This window comes from Neurospora hispaniola, assembly GCF_033458365.1.
Source record: "Neurospora hispaniola strain FGSC 10403 chromosome Unknown B0T23scaffold_7, whole genome shotgun sequence".
Taxonomy (NCBI): Eukaryota; Fungi; Ascomycota; class Sordariomycetes; order Sordariales; family Sordariaceae; genus Neurospora; species Neurospora hispaniola.
The window spans coordinates 538,002-561,617 of record NW_026944412.1 but is presented as its reverse complement, the minus strand read 5'-3'; the positions used below and the strand labels follow the sequence as shown (position 1 = coordinate 561,617).

Below are 23,616 nucleotides of genomic sequence, written 5' to 3'. Positions count from 1 at the left end.
CAGGACTTGAGGGGTGTAGACGGATTGATATCCGGGGAGGGGGGGTTAATATGTACGCAGAAGAAGAAGAAACGGTCTTGTTTGTAGCGTGTGGGAAAAAGCGTTGAGTCCGTCCGTACAGGTATGATGATGTTTCTGGGTCCATGTGACACAATGGTCCGTTTGAGACCGAGTCCTTAAGATCTGCGCTCCGAGACTGCGGCCGGTCCCGGTCCTACAGGTGGCTTCAAAACACGCTTTAGCTTCAAAGAGCCATCATCTTCCGCTATTATGTACCACCCGTCACAAACATCACTATAACCTCCTCGCTAAACACTACGCTCAACGTCATCAACCGGCAAAGTAATTCATGTAGTACGATTCGGCCCGCCGCTATCGTATGGTGGAGGGGGGTCAGGGTGCTGTGCATCTGTGTTTGGTGGATTTGCGTTCGGTGGATTCGCGATTGGAAGTGTCTTCGGGAGTCCTTGTTCGTTGCTGGCCGCTTTTATATATAGATAGTACCCAGCAAATGATATAGCCGAGTACATCGATAGGCCATACTCCGAGAAATATGATAGATGCTAGGTAGGCAGATGGTGGTGATGCGAGTTCTTTGTGTATTCTCTGGGACGTTGGTAAAGGCATCAATGGTTCCGTTGCAGCGAACCCAAACTTTGGTTGACCTATGCCAAAACCACAGGTATCCGATAAAAACCCCTCCAACAATAGTTGAAACAAGAGTCTGGGTTGGGAAATTGGCGTTGTCAGCCTCGAGGGCCATCGAGACAGTGGTGTTCATCCTACAATATTAATCAATATATAAGAAAGGAGTTAGAGAAACAGGAAAGTAGAGAGTTGAATAGTAAGCGAAAAACATACTTGGAGGGAAATTTCTCACGAAAGGTGCTCGGGCTGCCAAGCCTCTTATTGTGAAGGCTGCGCGTAGCTAGTCTCGCAAGTACTACGAAAAGCTCGACAAGTGGCTTGCTAAATAGTTGATTTCGACGGGAAATACTGAGTTCAAGTAAGAAGGAAATAACTGATGAGTAGGCCGCTGCCCTATTGACCATGATAGCCGAGTGTGTGCGGAAGATAAGTCTGATGAGCAAAAAATGTGTACAATGATTACTGCCAAAGTTTGGTTGAGTGTTGGGCGAAGAATTTGAGAGGGGGGATACAGTAGTTTAAGTACCTGTTGGGAGGGCCCGGGTTGGGTTTCCTATCTGATTGCTTTCATCCTTTGTGACCAGTCATCCTTTCTGTACGAGTACTGGTAAAGCTCACTTCTGCAGGTACATGGGTAGGTTGGGAGGTCCGAGGTTACGGTTGCCAAGTTTGATGCCTACCGTTTGCCAGACGGGATGAATAACAAGTGGAAGGTGCAGTGGTAATCAATCCTACTTGTTGGAGAGGGGTCCAGGTTCCTGTCGGGTCTCCAACTCTGCTCCACGTCTTAGTCGGAGGTTTGAGAATACGCAGCTGTAGAGTCGCAGAGTTTACAAGCGGGGCAACGTAAAGTCAACAAGTCAACTAAAATGCACGATAGGTCACACAGGAGTGAATTTGTAGCAGAAACAAAGAACCAAGGTGATGTTTGAGTCCAAGGAAATGCTAAAATGGAATGGTAGACTTACCAAGTTATACCAGGACACGCATATTCTTCGCAGTGGGGAATTCGCATTTGTTTGGGAGACAAGATTTGAGTACCTCTATACGTCTTTTGAGTGTCCCGTCAGTCTTCTTCCAAAGCGGACAGGCAAGAACTCGGCCCGTCTTTGCAATCTCCACCTCCGTGAGTAGAAGCTCAATCCCCTGGCTAGCTCCACTGAATAAGGGAAAATGTTAATGTCTCGCTGTCTACCTAGGTAGGTAGCGTGTCAAAGAAGCTCTCGGGAGGAGTTCGGTCGGTCGGTCGCCTTTGCAAAGTCGAGCTCACCGTCGGCGGTCTTTCCTTACATTCCGGATACGCACTCCCGGCTTTGGAAAGCGGGCCACTCGCAGTGTGACTACCTACCTCTAGGTCCACAGAGCCAATGACGTCACCTAGGTTCTAGAGGTACGCTTTTGGGTGTACCTGTCTGTTCCCAGTACCTCTCTTGAACTCACTCATAGGCCACCTCGAGTAGGTACGGATGTGCCCGGTACGAACCTCTACCTACCTTTATGCAGCGGGACTTACTTGTGCGCTTAATCCACTGCACCGTTCATAATTTCCACATAAGTATTCTTCAATTGCGGAGAGAGTTTGCACTTTTCAAGCCCCGTCGATTGCTTTTCGTACATATTCCGCTTGGACTGCCTTGTTGTCTACCTTGTTTGCACCTTCATCTACAATTACATACCAATGGCCAATCACACTCTCCGATAAATGCTTCGATACACATTACATAAAATGGCAAAGAAAGATTCACTGTCCCGTCTCTACACAGCAACCAGCCACCAAGAGGTCAGCCCGCCGCCATTGAAACGAAGAAGACTGACGCAAACACCAAGCCTAGCATTGGATAAACCCCGTGCCTCGTCCACACTTCAAACGGCCGACCAGCCCAGAAGCTCTTCTCCAAGCAAGGATGCGTTCCGTGTGTTTTCGTGGAACATCAACGGCATCAACGCCTTTTTGTCGTCCACTCACTCCGCCCGAAAGATCACATCCTACTTCACAGAATCCACCAAGACGCAAAAGAGCGGGACCTCGAGTATCGATGCACCGCCAAACGCCAATCGACTGCGCACACCTCCTGGACAAGCACTGTCAAGCTCGACACACTCGCTGCGAGCCTTCCTTGCCCGCCATAACTGGCCTGAAATTCTCTTCCTCCAGGAGCTCAAGATCAAGCCGCAAGACGGACCGGCTCGTCTGCCAAAGATACTTTCTGCTCTCAATACCCCGCTCAATGCTGCTGACAGTGTATCCGACCATCGTACCTACACTTTCAATGCAGTGCTTCCACGCGATAAGCATAATGCCAAAGCCTTCGGAGGAAAGTTGTACGGTGTGGGAACAATAATGCGAACAGACTTTGCTCGCAAATGGGTTGCTACTGTGCGGGAGGTTGACTGGGATATCGAGGGAAGAGTCAGCGTCGTTGAGATGAGAGGGGCGCCGGAAGGGCAAGATGAGAATGAGCCAGTCACGAAACCTCTTGCTCTCATCAATGTCTATGCCGTCAACGGCACAACGCAACCGTACCGTAACCCACTGACCGGCGCCGTCCATCCCAACTGCCCGACTCGCCATGACCGAAAGCTCGTCTTCCATTCCCTACTCCGGGACGAGTGCCTTTCCCTGGAAGCACGAGGATTCTCTGTGGCCGTTGCAGGCGACATGAACATAGCCAGAGGACCTGCCGACGGACACCCCAACCTACGAACCTTCCCAGAACAACATTGCGTTAACAGGGTGGATTTCAACACCAAGTTCTTCGGCGAGGAAGACAACAAGCGAGCTGGAGCCTACGTTGGAACACAAGACGAAAAAACCGAAAAGTGTCTTGATGCCGTGGATGTGTTTCGGGCAAAATATGGCATGGAGAAAAGATACACATATTACCCCAACCGCGGGGAGTGGGGGAGCAGTTGCGATAGGGTCGATATGGTGTTTGTTTCCAAGGAGGTGTGGGGTGACGGGCGTGTGATTGATACGGGAATACTCGATACGCCTCAGGAGCGCAGTCCGAGTGATCACGTACCGTTCTGGGTCAAGATCGCTTTGTGATGGCACTAGCTGAGGCACAGAGGGCCTGGTGTGAAGTCCCACTTATCCCTTGCTGTTTCCATTTTCTTATAATCTCTGACCATCCCCCTAGGAGGTTTTTGCGGCCGTACATCTGATTCTTACAAGCTCCCAGCCCTCGATTTTGAACCCCCTGAGTGTCAGACCCTTGAACCCCACAAGAGTAAACAAAGGTTGTCGAGATCCACAGCCACGCGAGTCAGAAAATGGAACCCTGAACAGCCCGCGCAGTCCCACACCTAATCCACACCATTTGATAAACCCTAAATCCTCGAACTATGTTCAACAAAGCGTGGAATTCCATACGGATCGGGTATGGTGTAGCGGTAACATCGTTGACTCTCACTTCTTCAGGAGTGACTGCTTTCTCAACAGCCCCGGGTTCGACTCCCGGTATCCGAGTGATAAAACGATTCAAGTGATCCGGTTCTCCGCGCTTTCTTTTTTTTCATTCATTTTTAATTTTTTTCCCTTTTCATCTCCAGATTCTTTCCCCCCTTCTTTCATTTCTTCACTTTTCTTGTTTTGCGATTTTGCACTCAGCTTCTCAATTTACCTTTTTTCTGACTTCTATGATCCTTTAGTTGAGTCGCGGACCATCCTATGGAGTCCATCGTCTCAAGTTAATAATGGTTTATAGTGTGGATGTTACCATGTGTACTATGTGTGAATCAAGGTAAACAAAGATGTGGTGTGTCTTTTCATTGCCATGTCCTTTCATCATCGTGTTGTCTACATAAACCCACTTTCGTTGATAACAACAAAATTCACCACAGGCTTCCTTCAGCTTGGAAGCGACGGCCGTGGCGATATGGCTTATGCTCTCGAAAGACAAGGAAATTCCAATTTTAAACCACTCCATGTCCTCATCAAATAAATTCCTTCCACTAACCAACCAACCACCCAACCAACTTAAAAACCACCCTCCGGCATGGCTGCTACGTCGCGGTAGAGGAGAGGCAGCCAACTCTTTCCAACATCGTCAATATCCTCTCAAAACCTTTGCTCTCCGCCAACTCCCTGAACGACGTTGCCTCCCCATGAATATAACACGTCGCATCCACCAACTCCTGCAGTGTCTCTTTGTTCTTGGCATCCAACAGGATCTGACAAATCTCCATGGCGACGGCTATATTATCCCTCACACATAACCCCTCGTCAGCATTCATCATCTAGCTGCCAAACCCGCGCATCCTGAGGTGCCTGGACCACAAACAAAAAAGACAAGAAAACATACCTTCCTCCCCTTCATCAATACAATAAAACAAGACATTCCTTTGTTTCTGTCCTTCGTCCTGCCACAAGAGCATAGTGGGAACGTCGAGGTTGATGGCGTCCGAGGTTAGGCTGAGGGTACCCCAGACTTCGTCGTACGAGGGCGAACCGAGGAGGGTTTTGCGCATGATGCAGATACCGTCGATTTGGTAAGTTGTGAGAGTCCCTTCGGGGGGTGGGACGATGTCTGCTGAGGTTGTCATTTTGTTTCTCTTTTCTTTCTGTTTTCCCCTTCGTGCTTTCGGGGCTATACAGGCGTTGTGCTTGGAGTTTGTTTGAATGTGTGTGTGTGTGTGTGTGTGTGTACGTGTGGTGAGTTTAAGAGAGAGAGAGAGAGAGAGAGAGAGAGAAAATAAAGGGAGTGAGTGGGAGAGGAAAAGCGCGTTTATACCTTGCCTACCTTGTGTGTCTGTTGTTGTTGGTCAACAATACCAAGGAATGAGACTGGATGACTCCAGTCAGTCCATGACTCTCTCCTAAGCAAACCAGAATCTTTCCTGTTTGTTGTGCTTGTCTAGTTGGAGCATGCGATCAGATGGAAAAAACTGTGAGCAAGCAAACGTGAGAGGTCCTCTTTTTCGGTGTGTGAATAACAAAGGATTGTAGGAGGAAAGGGAAGTATCGGCATGCTTCTTGGGCAATCTTGACAACGAGATGAAACCTAGGGAAAAGACCAGTGACGAATATCATGATCAGGGCATGTCTAGACATATGAGCAAAGGGCAGTAACCGCTATGGACAAAGGGAAACAAAAATACAATAGGCTTGTCACAAGTGACCAACCGGAACACTTATTGTGAATGAGGTGCTGAGAACAACAGGAAGCTGTGACAATGGATGAGACCTGCAGTTTAGTACAAGTCATTCACTGCATGACCTCTCACTTTCGTCTTTTGTCAAGATGAACAACAAAGAAGAAGGATGAGATGTGATCCTGATATCATTGCATGAGCCATGATAAGAAGACCCCGGAAGTTTTCCGACGTCAAAAGAAGAATGGTTCATAAGACCAGTGACCAGGATTCTCGGGCCGTTCCGAACCAGTTCCCGATTACGAGCCCGAGCTGGAGGGGTTACGTCTCCGGATACAGGTGTAGAACGGCGAACGAACTGGCCATGACAACGTTTCGAGTGAGGATTTCAGACGCTATGTTCTTCAGATGATATTTGGGGGAAGTACAGCCCGCAAAGATGCCACTTTATGTTCCTGGCCTGGCGAGCATCGGTGCGCAAACCCCGGGCATAACAGCCCAAATTCTGGATGACATTTGGGCAGATTTTCTTCGCAGTGGGTGTCAAAATCCAGATTCAACATCAGATCACCCGTAAAGGCTGATTGGAGGTGGTGTCTTCGAAATGGACGACCCAGTGTAATTGAAGTGAAGCGTTGAGGCTCTGAAAGTGTGCGTTTCCGACTGTGATAGGGGCGCTGCCCAAAATGGCCAGAAACAAAACAGTCTTGGCACTGGGCCAGGGCATTGCATTACATAAGCGAGCTTTGCGGGTGCGAGGACCCACCTCTGGCGCTAGGCTGTTTCTAGCTCGCGCGGCATTGCTCAAAGTGCTTGTCGCGTTTTTGACTGCAGGCGATCGCAAGGTGCGCCCACCCACCCAAATTCACCACCCACTTTCACGGGCAACCACCAATTCTCGATAGCGTCCAGTCCACGTCTGCATGACGTCCTCCGACTTCTTCGAGATCCCTTGAGAAACCCGAGATTTGGACTGACTTGATTCGAAGTCGCCGAATACTGCGCCTTGAATTGCTACGAGGAACCACTACTAACTAGTTTGCTGTACCATCAAACAGCTTGCGCTTCCGCTCGCAAACAAGAAGAGGAAGACATCCCTCGGAATCAACCTCGAACGCAGCTTCGTCCAACCTGCATCGCCGAACTCCGCATCATCGCCCTCCCTCGCGTCCACTTGCGACTTCGACTTCAGGTTCCGATTTGCGACCACCAATCGGCAGCGTTAGGAGACCCAAGTACTGGGCCTCTCTTCTTTTCCATCCAAGTCTCCCGGCCGTCATGAGATTACCATAGTCGTCGAAAATCATAAAAACAGCCACACGAAACCACCTTTTACAATGGCGCGCTCCGAATCCCAACAATCCGTTTTTTCCTCTTATGCGCCAAGGTTACGCACCTACAACAACTCCCTCCTAACACCCGTCCTTCCCGGCACTGCTCCCGCGAACCCACTTTCGCGCACAACGAAGCGCGGCACTACCATCATCAACTATGCCGAGGATGGCTACGACGATTACGACGATGACGACGACAATACCCGCAGCCGCCGCCGCCCTACGGGTCTCCGCAGCGTACAGCCCGACGACGGTACTGTCAAGGCCGACCCGGCCGAGAAGGTTGGCAAGGATACACATGAGCCCGTGGAGGTACAGGGCATTTGGCGGGACTGGATGGGAAGGTTTCGCCAGGGTCGATCCGACCAACAGAACTTTGCCCAAGCCAGCCTTCCTCTCACACTGATCCCCATACGGATTGACCTCGATATCCCATCCTACATTCCGCCCCCGTCTCTGCCTCCGCATGCTGCAAGCCTGGACCCCAGCAATCCCCTCTTCAAGCCACAGGAGCCCACCGTCCCATACCGGTTACGCGACACGTTTCTCTGGAACCTGCACGAAACTTTGATTACTACCGATCAGTTTGCGACTGTCCTGGTCCAGGATTTAGATCTTCCTAACAGGAATCAGACCATATCCGAGATCAGCAAGCAAATAAGGACACAATTAGAAGAGTACGCCGGTGTTGCTCTCCATCCTCTCTTCCACTCCCACCGCGACCGTCCAGCAACCGAGGCTCCCAAGCCCACGAACCTGCTCGAAGCCGCGACCTCAACTCCCAATACCCCAGCAATCAACGGCAACGCCGTATCGACACCAACACCCGCCGTCAATGGCACTTCAGCAGTCCAAACATCCACCGGCGAAATTAGCGCCGCCGCAACCCCGATCCCTCCAGACGCCGATGACTTCAGCCCCGACGACACGTACCGATGCATCATTAACCTCAACATCAACCTCTCTTCGCAAGTCTATACCGACAAGTTTGAGTGGTCACTCCTCCATCCTCCAGGCACCGCCGAGGCTTTCGCCAAGCAAACCTGCGCCGACCTCGGCCTACACGGCGAGTGGGTACCCGCCATGACGCACGCCATCTACGAGGCGGTACTCAAGCTCAAGAAGGAAGCATGCGAGTCCGGCGGCCTGGTAGCCGGCTGGGGCACCACCTCACTGGGTGTCGGTGGCGTCGAGTTCCCCAACGACGCGGCCGTCACGGCGGGCGGTGAAGGCGCCGGCTGGCGATACGACCCCGAGCATCTGGCGGAGGACTGGGAGCCCAAGCTGGAGACGCTGTCGAAGGAGGAAATCGAGAAGCGCGAGGGCGATCGCGAGAGGCAGATCCGCAGACTGCGCAGAGAGACGGCGAGGTTCAGCAGCAATACCGGCATGGCGGGCGGCGTGCCCGTGGGCTTCGGATTCGGCGGGCTTATTGAGCAGGAAGAGGAGCGCATGGGACGCGGGGAGAGGAGCAAGAAGAAGAGAAGGTTTAGAAGTTTGTCGCCTACTAGCGGTAGGCACACCCCGGATGTTGGAGGCGGAGGCGGCGGTGGTGGCGGTGGTGGTGGTGGTGGTGGGTATGGGGGTGGTGGAACGCTGGCGGATAACGAACGGAACAACTGGAGGTGCTCTTGCTGTAGGGTGTGGGGCACCAGTGTTTGGGCGGTTCGGGATGGGCCTTATGGACCGAGGGTGAGTGATCTGTTTTACTGTCTATGTCGTGAAAGAGTGATGATGCTAACGAGTCGGTGTTATAGTCGCTCTGCAATAACTGCGGCTTCATTTACGAGCGGGATAGGAAACTGCCGAGATGGGCTAGAAACCTGCACGCCACTGATCCCAAGCCTCTGTGAGGATAGCATGTCTGAAGGCTGGAAAAGTTGGGCGCAAGAAGCCATTGTTTGAGGATGGCATGTCGAAGATGGAAGGTCCTATGGTTCCAAGACGATTTGGAGACAATGTGCATTGTATCCAAGCTATCTGTCTGACATGGACGGTGGAGCTTATTCAAAGTTAGGTGTAGGGGTGTAGAAAAGGAAAGGAAAATCCCAAGCAGAGGAACCGGCGTCAGGCGAGGTTAGGATAGGGTAGGAGATGGTTCAGTTGTTTTAGCTTTGTGTATTAGCTTTATACCAGTTTTGTGCTCCAGCAGTTTGTTTTCTTGTAGCTCCCGCAAGCTCTGGCTTATGTATTACTTGTCTTTTACGCCATTCTTAACCCAAGAACAACCGGTGTCGTGAAAGGTAGCAGGGGCCATGTCATGGCCATGATCGCACGAAATCATGAAAGTGCAAGGTGATAAAAAGCCAAATTTGACTGTGAATCAATATACCCTCTTCAGAGCAGAGGTAGGCAACATCAAGGTGCATTGCCATCCAATTTTAAACCAGTAAACACCAAATTCCTCATTTCAGGCGATCCGATCTCCCATTCAAGATCTCCCATCTGTCAGCGCAACCGCCAGTTGACCTAAGCAGCCCAGCCCGTCACTTAGCGACCCATTAGAAACGGCGAGACTCAACAAATGATCGACAAACTTCAAGAGGGGACAAAATGGGAAGAAAATATTAAATGAAACGTGACAGCCAGCCATCAAGGAAACATTTTGAAGTTGACGATGAATTTTTGCCCCCGCCCCAAGAAAAAAAAAGTCAAAAAGAGTGGACAATACCGGATTCGAACCGGTGACCTTTCACAAAGGTGCATCGAAAGCCAACAATGCGAAGCGAAAATCATACCCCTAGACCAATTGCCCATTATTACTTCATTTCGATATACTTTTCAAATCCGGTCCTTATATATGTCATTGTAAAAACTTGACACATCGCAGCAACTGCACCGCTTCCGTTACTGGTTTACCATTTCGGACTCCCCCTCCTCTCTCCCGTCTGTTGCGAGAAAAAAAATGATGGAACACTTAATTCGCTATTTGGTCAGGCAGTGCCGAGGTTAGCACTTTCAATCATTGAATGGGAAGGATATGTAGGGGGATGATCAAGATGATGATTTGGTTGAGATGAGGGTCGATAAAGGGATGGAGTGAAGCTATCCACGAAGATGAAAGCGGTCATCCGTCCGTGTGGTTGTTGTGGTTCTTGTTCTTGTTGTTGGATTACAGTTTAGAGTAATGGTCACGGTGGCTAATGTGTGATCAATTGCTTTTCCATTTCGGGTTTGTTACTAGTATGGTATGAAGGATCGGACGGATGAAGTGGAAAGATATTTTCGTATTTAGGGTATCTAACTCACGAGCAACAAAGACATCGGGTACCGTCAATCCGTGGGCAAGCGAATTGGACTGGGTACCTCATACTATCTTGACATTGAGACTTTACAACAGCGTATCAGATCCTACGATGAAGTCCTTTGGAGGAATTGTTCAACGTTCCAGCCCAATTGTGATGCTACTATCTGTCGACTGCATGTTCTCGCAATGGGTGATGGCGACTTGCAAATGGGAATGGGAAGGACAAAAGCGCTTCCACTTCGCACCCCATGATGGATGAAGGAAGAAGGGATGGCATGTACCTTGTGCTATTTCTGTGTGCTATTTCTGTACGTATACATAGTTCCCGACACTCTGGAGAGGAGTGCGATTTGCTCGAACCCTTCATGACCAGCATCAACCGAAATTGCTGCGATGATGGATCAAAACGGCAAGTCAAAAGTGAAGGCGTCGCCACATCGTCTTGGCAGGCAATGAATGATTCGAGACCGATGAGATAGGGTTGTTTGCTCGAGTCATGTGCTCAAGGTTGGAGGATATTTCTATATCCTGCATCTGCTGCATTTGGTCGGGTTACCCATTGAAGGAGAATCACGCCCGGTCGCCCGAGGTCTTTGTCACCTTCCTAAAACTGTCGTGACTGCAACCCCGTGAGGGCGCCGATTAATGAGGTCAGTTCTTGGCGGCATTGCAACATGGAAGATGTGGTGGCGGCTTCTCACGTATTCCGTACATATCATTCAGTTGTTTGTGATACCTTTTGATCAAAAAAAGGAAAGAAGAAGAAGAAAAAACCGAAAAAAGAAGATGCCCATTGCGATACATTTGTGGGAAATGAGGGTGCGCACGAGGTTGTGCAGTGGCGGTTTTCTCCTGATTATCCGATTCCCCTATCACGACCGTTGGTGGCTTCCCGTCCTCATCCCGTGTAAGTCGAACCCCTGTCTCTCCAGAACCTTATCTCTATTTGTGGCCAAGGACCCCTAGGTGCTGTGGCCCTCTATTTTAGCCACGACTTCGCTGATACCCTTGGCGGCGGATCATGACTACATATATTCAGTTCAGCAACCTTTGCCCACGCGAGCGGGTAGGAACTCATCAGTACTTCAATCCGGGGAAAGACTCGTGGGAAGATAAGACTGCGCCTTTGATTCGCATCATGATGAACAGCCAAGACGAGAGCGCGTCGTTGTGGTTTGGTGGCCCGATCAATGTTCAAGCTGGTGCAACCCCATAGTCTTGGTTGCTATCGCAGTTATCGACTAGCATCCAATAACCAACATCAAAAGCAAAAGAGCCAAGGTACGCCAAGGGACCGAGAGACACCAACGACGAGAAACAGACCGTAACCTCCTCCCCGCTTGGGTCCTGATATCGTCTTTGTCGTTGGGGGCTAGATGCGCTGAAGAAGACTTAATGCGAGCTAGTTCGGATACAAGTTGGGGACGAAGGTCTGGGTCAGTTGTTTGTCGATATCAAAGGCGGCTGGGCATTTTTGGTTCAGGTAGGTCCAAGACTCCAAGGTGATGATCCGCCATGGCATGCGGTCTTGGCCACGTCCAAGCTGAAATGGCTCCATTTAGACCTTTGTCTTGGCTCCTTCAGGTTGCGGACAGCGCCCCCATGTCGGGGCCCTTGTTTGGTTCGGGTACTCTTATGCAAGTGCAGGCTGCGTGTCGCCGAATCAACGAGGGTGAGAAGTTAAACAATATGTCGTGATACCTTTTATATCTGGCGAGTACGCGATTGGTGGTTTCACTGGCGGCAAAATCCATCAGAATTGATGTTGCCTTCCATGTCTGCTTGGCCTATCAAGCAATGAAAAGGAGTGAATGGATGGAAGGAAATGCAAGGGAGAAAGCGACACCTCGGTCTTGATCGAGATCTCCAGGTGGTCTGGAAGCTAAGAAGTTGGCGTCTGCAGAGGAAAGATCTTCTGGCACCAATATTCCCGCCTCATGAGACTGGACAAGAATCCCACGTCGTTCCTTCCAAACCTAAACAATGAATCCCAGGTACGCAAGTGCAGACCGACCCTACAAGGCAACGTAGTGACGGGAGGACGCCAATGTTCTCCTGAACCACCAGAATATTTGTCCGGACATTGTCACTCCTGAACTGCAGTTTGGTCTAGGCCATCGAGCTAAATTACCTCTACCTAGCTGCCCTTCTCTGTTGAGAATTAGACATCGGGTAAGTTGTGAGCGCTTCTTTTGCAACGTCTTTTCCTCTTCGTGTGACACTTTGGTCTTTTGCACCCTTCAATGCTCTTTCCCCCGCTTCCCCAACATCTTTCACTAAAGTGAACTCAACCTCTTGGCGGGGATCCAGAAGTGGAAGTTGCGAGTGAAGAGCAATGATGTTGAACACGGAACTCCGCTCTTGCGACTGAAGAATTTGAAGTGTGTCTGGTTGCGGAGTGTCTTCCGTCAAAGCTTGGACATCCCCACAGCTCCAAGAGCTCATGCAGTCCCGTCAAGTCGCAGAGCATACCACTACCTCCGTCTACTGAACACATTCTCCCGTCATCTTTGCACTGCACTCTTCGCTTTTATCCTTGCAGCTTCCATTTCCTCTGGCTTGTCACGGTATCTCCACAAAAATCGATCCGGACAATGGGTAGCTAATGTCAGGCAGGCCATTGACAATTATCTCGCTCCCTTACCACCGACCGTGTGAGTGCGAGAACCATGTTTCCAAGACGGCCCTCCCAGCCGCCACCCCACCATGTCAATCCGAGGTCTTATCCTTTTGTCACTGTCTGGGCGTCCATCACTGTGAGCCAAGATGCAGCGCCCAGACGGGCTGATTGCCGCAAGGGTTGACAAGCATGGGATGCCTCCTCCAAAAGTTCAACAGCTACCATAGCTCACGTTATCTTCCTCATTCAGAAGTATCTTGTTCATACATTCTCTTGGCCCGCCCGTCTTGGAAGGTCATTATCACTGGGCACTCACACCATTTGTAGAGAGGCAAGGCCAAGATAAGCCAGTCGGGAGTCTTGCAGCATACAGGAGTACAGCTTCATGTAGGTGCTGTGAGGTTGAGGCATGTGGCGTGCTTCCTCAAGGGGTTTGTGATACCACGTATAGAAAGGAAGATATTAACCTCTTTCCCCCCTCGTCTGTGACATGCAGCCATCCTTCACGTCTTGAGGACCGCCTATCCATACCACATCTTTCAGCAGTACAGCAGCCTCATCGGCGTGTATACCGCACGTCATGGCGACCACCAGAGATGAGAAGGCAGTAAACATCACCCCTGCTGGGAGTGATCAAGCTCCTGCTTCCCCGACAAAGTATAACGAGAAGATCGACGGCATTCATGAAGTCGGTCTTGACCGTATGGACTCAGAGGAAGCACAAGTTCTTGAAGGGTAGGTTGAGTCTCTTCATCTCCCCTTGGACCCGTACCAGAGATTGACTATACAGACATCTTGATGTTACCGAAGAGGACCTCCTCCAAGCCAAGGCCGCGGCCGAGACCCTCAGTCTCGAAGAGGTTGTCAAGTTGATGAAGAATGTAGTCAGCATGCATGGACGCGATCCAAACTTTCCGCACGTGGTTCTTGAAAAGATCCAGGAATTCCTAGGTGAGTGTCTCCTTGTGTAGTCCATAGCCAAGCCGTCCTCTGCTCTGGACTGGTCTGACGCGTCCACAACACAGCCAACGAGCAAAACATTCTCTCGAATCCGGAAAAGTACGATGATATCATCACCGAGATGAAGATTGAAGCTGCTCTCATCCAGAGCAACAGTCCCTACGCCGAAGTGCGCGCCGTTGTCGACAATACCGATGACCCTTCCACACCGTGCTCAACCATTCGTTCGTGGACCATTGGCATCTTGTTCTCTGTCATCCTAGCCTTTGTCAACCAGGTAGGTGCCAATTTCTTCTTTCGAGACCCCGCATGGTTTCTCATGGCTGACCATCATCGCAGCTCTTCAGTGTGCGCCAGCCCAGCATTTCGATCGAATCCAACGTTGCTCAGCTCCTTGCTTTTCCTCTCGGCAAAGCCTGGGAGATGTGGATGCCGTATTACGAGTTCACTCTCTTTGGAACCAAGCATAATCTCAACCCGGGGCGGTTCAGCAAGAAGGAACACATGTTGATCGCCATCATGGCAAACACAGCCAAGTCGCTGCCCTACACGCAGTACATTGTGTGGACTCAGGTGCTGCCGCAATACTTTAACCAACCATATGCGAACAGTTTTGCGTACCAGATTCTGATTGCGTTGAGCACCAACTTCATCGGCTATGGCCTTGCTGGTGAGTGATGGTCTTCCTTATGCGAGATGCCAAAGGGCTCGAGTGACTGACAATAAAAATAGGTATCACTCGCCGGTTCATCGTCTATCCATCTTACTGCGTCTGGCCCGCATCTTTGGTTACCATCGCCCTCAACTCGGCTCTGCACCACGAGGAGAACCACATAGTTCCTGGCCCGTTCAAGAAGCTGTACAGAATGTCGCGCTTCAAGTTCTTCATGTGGGCTTTCGGCGCAATGTTCGTGTACTTCTGGTTCCCCAACTATCTCTTTGAGGCCTTGACATTCTTTTCTTGGATGCAGTGGATTGCTCCCAACGTAAGACTGACCCACTTGCTCCTGTGGCGAGAAGTTGAACTGACTTTGGCAGAATCTGAACCTGAGCATTCTCACTGGATTCCAAAACGGCACTGGCGTGAGTACTTCCTCCCGCCTTCAGCAATGAATATTGCCGCAGTGTCTTGATACTGACTGCGCGTAGATGTTCAACCCCTTCCCCACATTCGACTGGAACGTTTTGCTTTTCGACTCCGTTGACCCTCTCGTAAGTCTTCTTGCAATTCCTATTGTTCGGAGCCATACTAACCACTGCCAGATGGTGCCTGCTTTCACCACGTTCAACAAAACCTTCGGCATGGCGTTTTTTGGCTTCATCATCCTGGGAATTTGGTACACTAATGTTTGGAATACCGGCTACCTCCCAATCAACAGCAACCGTGTGTTTGACCACTACGGTAGTCTGTACAACGTCTCGCGAGCCATTGACGAGAAGGGCATGTTCGACGAGGCGAAGTACATGGATTACAGCGCCGCATATCTTTCAGCAGCCAACGCCATTGTGTATTTCGCTTTCTTCGCCATCTATGCGGCCACCATCAGCCATATCATCCTTTTCCATCGGGCCGAGATTGCCATTGGCTTCAGGAACATCTGGAAAACTGTGAAGCCAAAGAGATGGACAAAGAGAAGCGCTGCCGGAGAGAGTGTCGAGGAAGAGGATGTTGGGTACAAGGACGTGCATAACCGTTTGATGGCTGTTTATCCCGAAGGTGAGGACCCATTCCTGAAAAGAGGACGAGAAAAGGTTACTGACAAGAACCCACAACAGTTTCGGAACTGTGGTACTTGGGCTGCCTCGTGATTGCCATGGCACTTGGCTTTGCTGGTGTTGCCGCCTGGCCCACGTATACCACTGCTGGTGTCGTTCCCTACGGCCTCTTCCTTGCTATAATTTTCGTCATCCCTATTGGCATCATTAAGGCTATGACGGGTATCGAAGTCACCCTGAACGTGTTGGCCGAGTTCATCGGTGGTGCTTGGGTTGAGGGTAACGCCTTGGCCATGAACTTTTTCAAATCCTTTGGGTAAGTCGTGTCCCTACAATTTTCCCGTTATCATCTTTCAAAAGGCTAACCCTCCACAGATATGTGACCTGCGCGCATGCCATCAGCTTCGCCAACGACCTCAAGCTCGCTCACTACATCAAGATTCCTCCTCGCCACACTTTCACAGCCCAGATGGTGGCCACGCTCATTTCCACTTTCATCTGTACCGGTGTGCTCAACTTCCAAGTCAACATTGAGAACATTTGCCAGACCAACGCGCCCATGCGTTTCTTCTGCCCCGGCATCAACACCTTCTTTACTGCCGCCGTCTTGTGGGGAACCATTGGTCCCGTCAAGGTGTTTGGAATTCACGGCCAGTACAAGTGGCTCCTTCTGGGCTTCCCCATCGGTCTCTGCATTCCCGTCATCTTTTGGCTCATCATCCGCAAGTTCCCGCGCAACAAGTTCATTCGTCAATTCCACCCCGTGGCCTTGTTCTATGGCGCACTCAACTGGGCGCCGTACAGCATGAGCTACTGCTGGCCAGCGGTCCCCATTGCCTGGTTGAGCTGGATCTATGTGCGGAACAGATACCTGGCGTTCTGGTCCAAGTACAACTTTGTGTTGAGCGCCGCGTTTAGCGCGGGTATCGCGCTTAGCGGTATCGTGATGCTGTTCTCAGTGCAGTGGGCTAGAGTGAGTGTGGAGTGGTGGGGTAACACCCAGCCGTATAAGGGCTGTGAGGATACCGCTTGCACGATCAAGACGTTGTCCGAGGGAGAGAGGTTCTTTCCCTGGTGGGACGCGAACAAGGTGCCGGCCCCTTAAGCTGATGAAAAAGCTGTGATGTTGTAGATGGGGGGTTCGTAGCTTTTGCTAGCGGCGGATGTGGGAGGAAGGGGTTTTGGGCCTGGCTGGTTGTGTCTGGAGTTTGGTACGCGGAATGACTGATATTATGTTTTTGTTGATGATATCCAGCTGTGCTTTCGTTATCAGATTTATAGTGGTTGGTATACGGTAGCCTATACCTAGTCAATAATACTCGTTGTATTGTTGACATGACCCCCAGTTCCAGTACTGTTGTACCGGTGTCTGTGTATATGCAAAAGGAAGTGACAATATCCAAGGTAGGAAAACCAAGGGAAATAAAAAAAGAAGAAAAAACAACGCCCGCTTATAACTTCAGCACCACCCATACTTTTCATTAGCAACCCACTCGACATCCTCGGTCCGACCACCCTCCATGCCCTCAGCCCCATACCACATCAAGCTGGGAATGCTATCCATATCCCTCTCCACCATCTCGTACCCGCCCTCAATCCCGGCTTTCTCAACCAACCGACTCACCAACGGACTCGGATTCCACATCTGCACATCCTGCACCCTCCACTCCGCCGCCTCTCGTTGCGCCACAGCCAAAATCGCCCGGAATGCTTCCACCAGATATTTTTCTGTTTCTGGGTCCTCTGTCACTTTCTTGAGAGACTCCTCGTTCCCCAGATCCTCTACCCCTTCCATGACGAAACGGAGAATATGCATGTGATTCCCCTCGATACTCTCACTCTCCAAACCCCGGTAATAAGAGCGGGTCCAGACGGCCCAGACTCTTTGCCCATTCCTGTTAGGGCAGCTATAAATAGCCCCCCGCACGGAAGGGGTGCGCTGGAAAATGTGTTGCGTCATGAAATCTTCGCGGAGTAAATGCCAGAGGAGGCAGTCAAGGTCGGGAAGCAAGGCGACGTGGGTTTTGGAGGGGTTGGAGCGGGCAAGTCGGGGGAGGGTTTGGGTGAGGAGGTGGGTGGTGTCGAGGGTGCAGAGGGGAGGGAGGGTGTGGTAGCTTATGGGGGAGAGGTTGGGTGGGAAGGGAGGAGTAGCGGGGGAGAAGGGGGATGGCTTGGAGGAGGAGGATGAGGATGAGGAAGAGGATTTGATGGGTTTGAAAGATACGTGCGCTGAGGGAAAGGCCTTCCATCCGTTTTTGGCATAGAAGGATTTGCCTATGTCGGAGTAGAGGACTGAGAAGAGGGTTGTTGTTGCCTCTTCTTCTTTCCCTAGGGTTTTTCCGTCTTGGGCAAGGGGAGGAGACTCAGGCCGGTCTTTCTTATCCGTGACTTGCCAAGTGCGTAACCGCTTGCCTAATTCCTGCATCATCCTGTTGGCGTATCCCTTGCCGCGGTACTGAGGGTCGGTGAACACGGAGCCGATGCCGTGCGAGATGCCTTCGGTGAGAATGACGCGGTCGGAAGAAGGGTCGTAGCGAGCGGCGACGGCGTGTTTGCGGAGGGTTTCGCAGGAGGAGAGGATGGGTCGTTGGTTGCTGCTTTCTGCCTGAGGGGAGTTGCTGTCGGTCAGGATCCAGTGCGTCAGACCACCGTCTTTGGCGAGCGGGAGCGTCGTCATGAAGTGTTCACGCGCGAGGTACTCGGAGTGAGAGAGAGCGGGTCCCCACATGGGGTGGGTGAGAGACCATGTTTTGGGACGCTCGTCTTCGTGGGCGAGGGTGAGAGTGAGAGAGGGTGAGGAGGCTGAGGGGAGGGAGGTGGTGGGTGTTGTCGAGCCCATTTTTGGTTGTTGAAGTCGTGAAGGTGTTGGTTGGTCTGGGTACTGCTCCCTTTAGGATAGGATGTGCTTTTTTAATGTTGTTCAAGTTTGTCGAGCAGGTTGCCGTCAAGGTCCGCCATATGAAAATGAGGAACGGAACTGAGGTTGTCACGGGTTCCTGACTGAGTAGGTATGTCAAAGAATATGCCGGATGGTGATGCTTGGCGGACGAGGACAAAGAGGAGACCTAATCAAATTAACCTCCCGGAGAGAGATACACGAAGAAACAAACATATAAAAACAGGTAATCCCAAAGGGGAGGAGGGTATCAAGATAAATGTAAAAGTCCGGGGTCCAAAGTGGAAACACTTTTGTTTGGAAGCTTCCACGAGAAAAACGAAGGTGTGGGGTCTTTCTTTGGACAAGATCGATCGTTGGCATGGTGACCTCGAACTGTGAAGGGACGGGAATGACCCCAAGTGCAACCAAGCGGGTCCATTCCGCCGTGAGAGCCCCCAGTGAAACCCCTGTCGCAGCCCTAAAACCTGCCCCTACAGCAGGAACACTAACACGCTATTGGTCACTCGCCAGGTCACGATCGACTCTTCTCCGCAGTAGGCAGGTCCCTTGGCGGGCAGTCCACAGTGAGCTGAACCATCATGCCATGCCTACCAGTGCTGGTGCAATATGGTGTCCAGGGATCCCCTAACAGTGCGTTAACAGTGGGCTCGTACACAATTGGACAAATCCACGTATTCGCCAGCAAGCAGCGACATGGAAGCAAGAGGGCAGCGTCACATTCTAGAGATATGTACATAATGGCGGTAAGCAAAACATGTCGTAAAGCTGCACTTCTTTCGCCTAGTATCGGCTTTTTTTCTTTCTCAAGGGAGACAGTGACAGTTCCGACGCCCGGAATCCACTCCGGGGTGTACTCTGAACATCTCATGTGACCGACCATCTTAGGTAACAGCCTTCCTGCTGTGCAAGGGTGTTCGTCAATTGATCAATGGGGAGGCCTTCTGACACGGCATGACTGTGATTGTGCTCTGATTGCTTGTCCAATTGAGGCCTGGGTCTAGATTGTGGCATCAACTATGTGTCGCGATACTTGTGGTCGAGTTGAGGGACAGCGGCTGATGGGTGATAACGAGCAGATAAGGGAAACGGTGACGGTGGGCCTGTACGACCCACCTTTTTTTCAACGACATCTCATGGATAATGGTTATCTCCCTCCCGTCATGCCTTCCGTTGCTCCTCGGCTCACTTCACTTGGCCACATCATGAGCTTCCGTGGTGGTCGTGGCCGACCCTACTCCAAAACTTGAAGTTCTTTACTCATTACCATCAAGGCGGGGCATTTCTTCTCTTTCAAGGTCTTTCTTCTGAACTAGCATCGAACGAAGTCAACCACCACCATGCTTTCCCCTTGCGTTAAAATTTTTTTTCTTTTTTTTTTTTTTTCTTTTTTTCGCTTTCCACCGACGAACTGTCACAGTGAACCCGCTCTCCATGGTATTTCTTCGTCCTGATGTACTCAGTTTCAGCCCTCAAACTACTGCTCTAGAACCTTTTTTTCCTACTTACCGATCTCCGTGTTTCCCTCCTGTTCCCTCTCATTTGCTACCTCTAGCAAGACATGGACAGTATCTCCATGTCACGTAACATCCCTTCCGGGTTCACAACCCGGACTCGAAACGGCCGCGGGGAAATGATATCTGCATTTGTCTATCTCCACCTTCGTCAAACATAGTACCCGCCAGTACCTAGGCACCGGACCGCTTGTGGAGCCGGGCCGGTTGGTATGTCGGCCTGGGATCCCGATTCTTTTTTTTTTTTCAGAAGGAACGGAGTCAACGATCGTGGTGTTGCGTATGCCAATCTGCTAGGATGAAAATAATCCCAACCAAAGACTCGTCATAAAACCAAGCATTTGCGAATACTGACGCTATCAGAAAGTTGATTAGCCGTGCTCCAAGTAGCGGGCTTCTCAGTTCAATTTGCTGGCTGCCTGCGGTTACATATGCGCATGCTTGTGCCTGGTTTGGTGGTGCTTGTCGAGATGGGTGGAAAAGACAACTTCTTGGCATCATGGCCAGCCTGTTGATTGATGGTCCAGTGGCCAAATTTTTCGTTCTTTCTAAGCGCAAAATGGCAGACGATGTGCTATTTCTCAAATTTTGAACATCCTCATTTCAGTGTCACTAGTTTTAGGCGACTGTTGATGCTCAAACTTGCACAAATTGCGAGTGTCCTCTGCGTCACGAACCTTGACCACTTGGACAAACTGTCATGCTTCAGTTCCTAGGGAGTTCCAGGTATGACTGTATGACTGGCGTCACCGTTAAAGTTGTTTGGCTCTTAATTAGGGACTCCAGATCCAGGTTTAAGCCTCGAGTGGTCATATGTATAAAAACCCGTCCTCCCATTCACCTATCCCAAGATGCTGGAGATTCTCTCTTCTTCCACTCAACGTCAACAGTTCTGATTGCCTTTGCGATAGTAAACCTTGGCTCCCAAGAACCTTTGGACAGCGCTGGCATATTTCCATCCCAATGCCACGAAGGTGTTGTTGCTATAGTGACGGGCCACTGGCCCGAACTCCGTTACCATATCGTCATCTCCGAGCTGCGGTAGCGTATATCTCTTTCCTCCTCACTGGTTTAACTCGTGTCTCGTCTAGCTTAGAAGACGTTGATACAATCGTTACATTTGCTACAGCTGCTGGTCTATGAGCTTATTTTCTTTGTCTATGTTATCTCTGCTTCAGTGGCAGCTTGGAGTCATAAAAAGTTGTCCCTGGTTGATGTCGCGAACTGTCTCTGGTGAAGGTGCCAACCCAGGCTCGCATTAGCTCAAGGTTTCGTCAACGTCCAGGCCCCTTCACTCGCGTAGCATTTGGCGTCCTATCATATATTCTGTGGCTCAACGGCCATTCACCGTACACTACCAGCGGTGACCCAGGCCAAACCTGAGGCTGTCATGGCCAAGCTTTTAGGTGGAGGGTTCCAGGCTCAGGGTGGATTAAGCCCTTATAAATATCTCTTGTATCCATGAACTTTCTTCCAGTTTGTCCTTCTTCCTCCATCGAACATCAATCTCGCAATTTCGGTCAACTCATCAACCTCAGTCACTCGTCGCAAGCTAGCTACTACCGAGCTACGCCATTGCAACTTGATCGTCAACTCAATTATTCTCCTTCCATCGCCCAATTCCACAACAAGACCACCATGTCGTCACACAATGCCGTCAACCAGACCACCGCCAACCGTTACGAGATATCGGTCTGGCACGAGATAAAGGATTACATAGATGCTTCGTTGTCTCCCACCACCGAATGTTCTCCTAGTCCCATCCCCTTTGCCCTTTGTCCACTTTGCCGCGAGGAGCTTGACATACAGGGCATTCCCCCCACCAGTAAGACCGTGGTCAGGCACCCAGGATGCGTCCTACCTTGTGGGCATTTCTTTGGAATAACATGCTGGAAGGCTTGGGTGCGTGATTACCAGGCCGAACCCACGAAGCATTACATTGGGCCCAACAACCCAATTCCTGTTGCCGGCATTCGAGGTACGTTTAATCCTGTTGGGTTTCCTCTTCTCTAGTTTTCTTTTCATTTCCTCTTGTTGGTGGTGAGAACTGAGCTTGGATCTAACATTTTCCTTTCCTAATTCACACAGAGGGTCGCCGTCTCACGACAATGGATCTGGCGGAATGCCACAAGTACGGCCAATCAAAGCCGTACCGCAAATTTGAATGCCCCGTCTGTCGTACCGATCTTCACTACACCGGATGCTGCTGTGAAGTCCGGCCTGCTATTATCCCTACCAACAAGTCCACATGTTCTATTGCCTGTCTTCTCGCGCTTCCGAAAACCTTTTTGGAGGTTTCCAGGGATGCACCTACTGCTCGCCTCGACCAGGACACGACTGTGGACGGGACGGACGTCAGACAAGATACAACGGACGCCAGCCAGGACTCTTCAGACGAAGAGAAGGACTGTTCGGACAGCGATGAGAACGTCGCCGACAAGGTGAACGACATGGAGGACGACGAGATCATCGCCAATTACCGTCATAACATCACACCTGCGGCCAACAACGACAACTACATCGAGAGAAAGACCGCCGGCTCTCCTCGGTTCAGCCAGCAAGGGCCTAACGGAGCCATCCGCATTCTCACCCCTCGGCCCGTCATATACGACATCAACTCAATCCGTCAACCTGGCTTCTACCCGGTTATGCGCCTTCGCGCTCAGTACCCCGACCTGAACAACCCCAAGGGCTGGGACTGCCGCATTGTAGGCGGCCGTCTCTCCGATGTCGTCGACCCCGTGTGCGGTCAACGCATGTACGACTTGACTCGATACCGCTGGCTGAAGAACAAATACGACGAAATTGAGCCACAATGGAGGGACTACGAGGCCCCAGGAGCCACCGTTCCTGCGAATCTGCCCGGCGCGGGCCTCAACCAATTTCCTGGTGTGTCCTGGAAGCTCGCCGTCTCGGCCGTCTACCTCTCTGCAGGGCAAGACGCCAACGGCGGTCTCAAGCTATCTGACATGGAAGGAATGGGGGAGTATCCCGACTGGGATGAGCGTCTCGAGCAGCCGGAATGGCAGGCTCGCGGGGTTAGCAAGATTCCCCGCGATCATTGGGGCCATGGCCCTAGACATGTCATGGGACGCTGGATGCCGGGACATGGCAAGATTATTTTCCAGACTGACAAGTTCAGCTATTGTGCTTTGCACTAGCTGAGGAGAACGAAGCTGGAGGAGATGCAGCCTGAAGAGACGAGCGGGTTTTGTGAAGGGTTTTGGAGGATAAGAGGATATGGGAGACCTAAGCATGGAGTGGACATGTAATGTACAATACTGGTTGTCTGACTCTGAGTAACACCACTCGAAGCCTTTCTAACTGCCTTGACTGACTAGGCCAGTGCATACTTGGGCTGCGCTCAGCTGAATCCGGCCGAGCCAACCCAGACACAGAACAGGGTAGTCAACTTGGTAGATAGTCGTCGCAAGATTGTCTGACGATCGCAGTAGAGAACATACACTCGGTAGAAGAGATACATCGAGACTAAAAACCCAAAACCCTCAAAAAACGTATTGCGCCTACATGTAGCCCCTCCAACTTGCTCAAATGATGGTGATGATAGTTATAATACGCAATGACAT

At 50.9% G+C, this 23,616-nt stretch overlaps 7 protein-coding genes and 2 non-coding genes across 9 annotated transcripts; 5 read left to right on the top strand and 4 right to left on the bottom strand.

Annotated features, from left to right (window-relative positions):
- Window positions 1-347: 347 nt before the first annotated feature.
- Window positions 348-1,663, bottom strand: B0T23DRAFT_406805 (uncharacterized protein; the record flags this gene model as incomplete). Its single annotated transcript, XM_062839137.1, has 4 exons — window positions 348-409; window positions 544-782; window positions 1,267-1,324; window positions 1,627-1,663. The coding sequence occupies 4 exons, from the start codon at window positions 1,661-1,663 to the stop codon at window positions 348-350; spliced, it is 396 nt and encodes a 131-aa protein (XP_062689630.1).
- Window positions 1,664-2,177: 514 nt separating this feature from the next.
- B0T23DRAFT_386062 (Endonuclease/exonuclease/phosphatase) lies at window positions 2,178-4,045 on the top strand. Its single transcript, XM_062837581.1, has one exon. It carries the CDS (start codon window positions 2,351-2,353, stop codon window positions 3,695-3,697), a length of 1,347 nt encoding a protein of 448 aa, XP_062689629.1. The 5' UTR covers window positions 2,178-2,350; the 3' UTR covers window positions 3,698-4,045.
- On the top strand, window positions 4,025-4,117 carry B0T23DRAFT_t320. Its single transcript has one exon. It is a non-coding gene; the product is annotated as a tRNA-Glu (tRNA).
- A 536-nt stretch (window positions 4,118-4,653) lies between these two features.
- Window positions 4,654-5,193, bottom strand: B0T23DRAFT_398214 (uncharacterized protein; the record flags this gene model as incomplete). The annotated part of the gene is made up of 2 exons (XM_062838347.1): window positions 4,654-4,844; window positions 4,953-5,193. The coding sequence occupies 2 exons, from the start codon at window positions 5,191-5,193 to the stop codon at window positions 4,654-4,656; spliced, it is 432 nt and encodes a 143-aa protein (XP_062689628.1).
- Window positions 5,194-6,594: 1,401 nt separating this feature from the next.
- B0T23DRAFT_343376 (uncharacterized protein) lies at window positions 6,595-9,309 on the top strand. Its single transcript, XM_062835920.1, has 2 exons — window positions 6,595-8,768; window positions 8,834-9,309. The coding sequence occupies exons 1-2, from the start codon at window positions 7,080-7,082 to the stop codon at window positions 8,927-8,929; spliced, it is 1,785 nt and encodes a 594-aa protein (XP_062689627.1). The 5' UTR covers window positions 6,595-7,079; the 3' UTR covers window positions 8,930-9,309.
- Window positions 9,310-9,737: 428 nt separating this feature from the next.
- On the bottom strand, window positions 9,738-9,831 carry B0T23DRAFT_t292. Its single transcript has one exon. It is a non-coding gene; the product is annotated as a tRNA-Ala (tRNA).
- Window positions 9,832-13,439: 3,608 nt separating this feature from the next.
- Window positions 13,440-16,901, top strand: B0T23DRAFT_207929 (OPT oligopeptide transporter protein-domain-containing protein). The gene is made up of 10 exons (XM_062833498.1): window positions 13,440-13,678; window positions 13,734-13,894; window positions 13,969-14,180; window positions 14,243-14,573; window positions 14,636-14,889; window positions 14,942-14,986; window positions 15,053-15,115; window positions 15,167-15,620; window positions 15,680-15,935; window positions 15,995-16,901. The coding sequence occupies exons 1-10, from the start codon at window positions 13,524-13,526 to the stop codon at window positions 16,722-16,724; spliced, it is 2,661 nt and encodes an 886-aa protein (XP_062689626.1). The 5' UTR covers window positions 13,440-13,523; the 3' UTR covers window positions 16,725-16,901.
- B0T23DRAFT_207950 (uncharacterized protein) lies at window positions 16,651-18,667 on the bottom strand. Its single transcript, XM_062833499.1, has one exon. It carries the CDS (start codon window positions 18,456-18,458, stop codon window positions 17,079-17,081), a length of 1,380 nt encoding a protein of 459 aa, XP_062689625.1. The 5' UTR covers window positions 18,459-18,667; the 3' UTR covers window positions 16,651-17,078.
- A 3,000-nt stretch (window positions 18,668-21,667) lies between these two features.
- B0T23DRAFT_431165 (uncharacterized protein) lies at window positions 21,668-23,190 on the top strand (the record flags this gene model as incomplete). The annotated part of the gene is made up of 2 exons (XM_062840301.1): window positions 21,668-22,007; window positions 22,118-23,190. 2 exons carry the CDS (start codon window positions 21,668-21,670, stop codon window positions 23,188-23,190), a joined length of 1,413 nt encoding a protein of 470 aa, XP_062689624.1.
- Between the last annotated feature and the right edge of the window lie 426 nt (window positions 23,191-23,616).

Bases quoted from the DNA above. Each gene is read 5' to 3' on its own strand.
- B0T23DRAFT_386062 (XM_062837581.1), top strand. From the start codon at position 2,351: ATGCTTCGATACACATTACATAAAATGGCAAAGAAAGATTCACTGTCC.
- B0T23DRAFT_343376 (XM_062835920.1), top strand. From the start codon at position 7,080: ATGGCGCGCTCCGAATCCCAACAATCCGTTTTTTCCTCTTATGCGCCA. The intron at 8,769-8,833 runs GTGAGTGATCTG...TCGGTGTTATAG, and splicing joins ATGGGCCTTATGGACCGAGG to TCGCTCTGCAATAACTGCGG.
- B0T23DRAFT_207929 (XM_062833498.1), top strand. From the start codon at position 13,524: ATGGCGACCACCAGAGATGAGAAGGCAGTAAACATCACCCCTGCTGGG. The intron at 14,181-14,242 runs GTAGGTGCCAAT...CCATCATCGCAG, and splicing joins TCCTAGCCTTTGTCAACCAG to CTCTTCAGTGTGCGCCAGCC. The intron at 15,936-15,994 runs GTAAGTCGTGTC...AACCCTCCACAG, and splicing joins AACTTTTTCAAATCCTTTGG to ATATGTGACCTGCGCGCATG.
- B0T23DRAFT_207950 (XM_062833499.1), bottom strand. From the start codon at position 18,458: ATGGGCTCGACAACACCCACCACCTCCCTCCCCTCAGCCTCCTCACCC.